The sequence below is a fragment of the Egretta garzetta genome, unplaced genomic scaffold, assembly GCF_000687185.1.
Source record: "Egretta garzetta isolate BGI_Z169 unplaced genomic scaffold, ASM68718v1 scaffold345, whole genome shotgun sequence".
NCBI lineage: Eukaryota > Metazoa > Chordata > Aves > Pelecaniformes > Ardeidae > Egretta > Egretta garzetta.
The window spans coordinates 470,819-471,443 of NW_009259692.1; the positions used below are offsets into that span (position 1 = coordinate 470,819).

The 625-nt window shown below is 61.9% G+C and overlaps 1 protein-coding gene across 1 annotated transcript in view; it reads right to left on the reverse strand.

Annotated features, from left to right (window-relative positions):
- Positions 1–625, reverse strand: part of LOC104126333 (unconventional myosin-Vb) — a 13,488-nt gene that overhangs the window by 3,657 nt on the left and 9,206 nt on the right. Inside the window, exons 25-26 of the mRNA XM_035894336.1 lie at positions 441–597; positions 255–352 (exon numbers count right to left, since the gene is read on the reverse strand). Of these exons, the coding sequence (XP_035750229.1) occupies positions 255–352; positions 441–597 (255 nt within the window). The remainder of the gene's footprint in view (positions 1–254; positions 353–440; positions 598–625) is intronic.

Here is a 625-nt window from a genome sequence, read left to right on the forward strand (position 1 = left end):
CAGAGAGGGGCAGGCTGCCCTTGCTCTCCCAGCCCCGCTGGGGCTATGGTGCTGATGGCATCTGAGGAGGTGGCTGCTTCAAAGAAGATTTGCAGCTGCTCAGCACCACAACGCTGCAGAGACCAGGCATCTGCAACCCAAGCCCTGGCTGGATGAAACACCAGGGAAAGCCCCACCAGCAGCATGGAACCAGCAGCCCATTGAGGGGGAAAGCCGGCCACGGCTGGGGACCATCTCCCTGAGACCACGCTCACCTATTGGCAACCTGGACTGCATCATATGCATGCTTCAAGTCATCATCCACCGCCACCTTCTCCGGGCTCCTGCCCAGCCCCAGCATCTCAGCTATGTTCTGCAGGGAGAAGAGAATGGGGTGAGGCCAGCCCTGCCAGCCTGGATCTGGATCTGGCCCCGCTCACAGCAGTGGGGCAGGGGCTCACCTTGCGCTTGAGAAAGTCCAAAGGTTTCCTCTCCTCTGGCTCCACGGGGGCCTTGGACCTCCGCAGCTCTTCCCGGGTCCGGGCCAGCTCCTCACTCACAGCATTGAGCTGCCCCAGGAGGAGAAGGTACGCCTTCTCGAAGGGATCCTGGCCCACACTGCCATTCAGCAGCACCTCACCGCTGG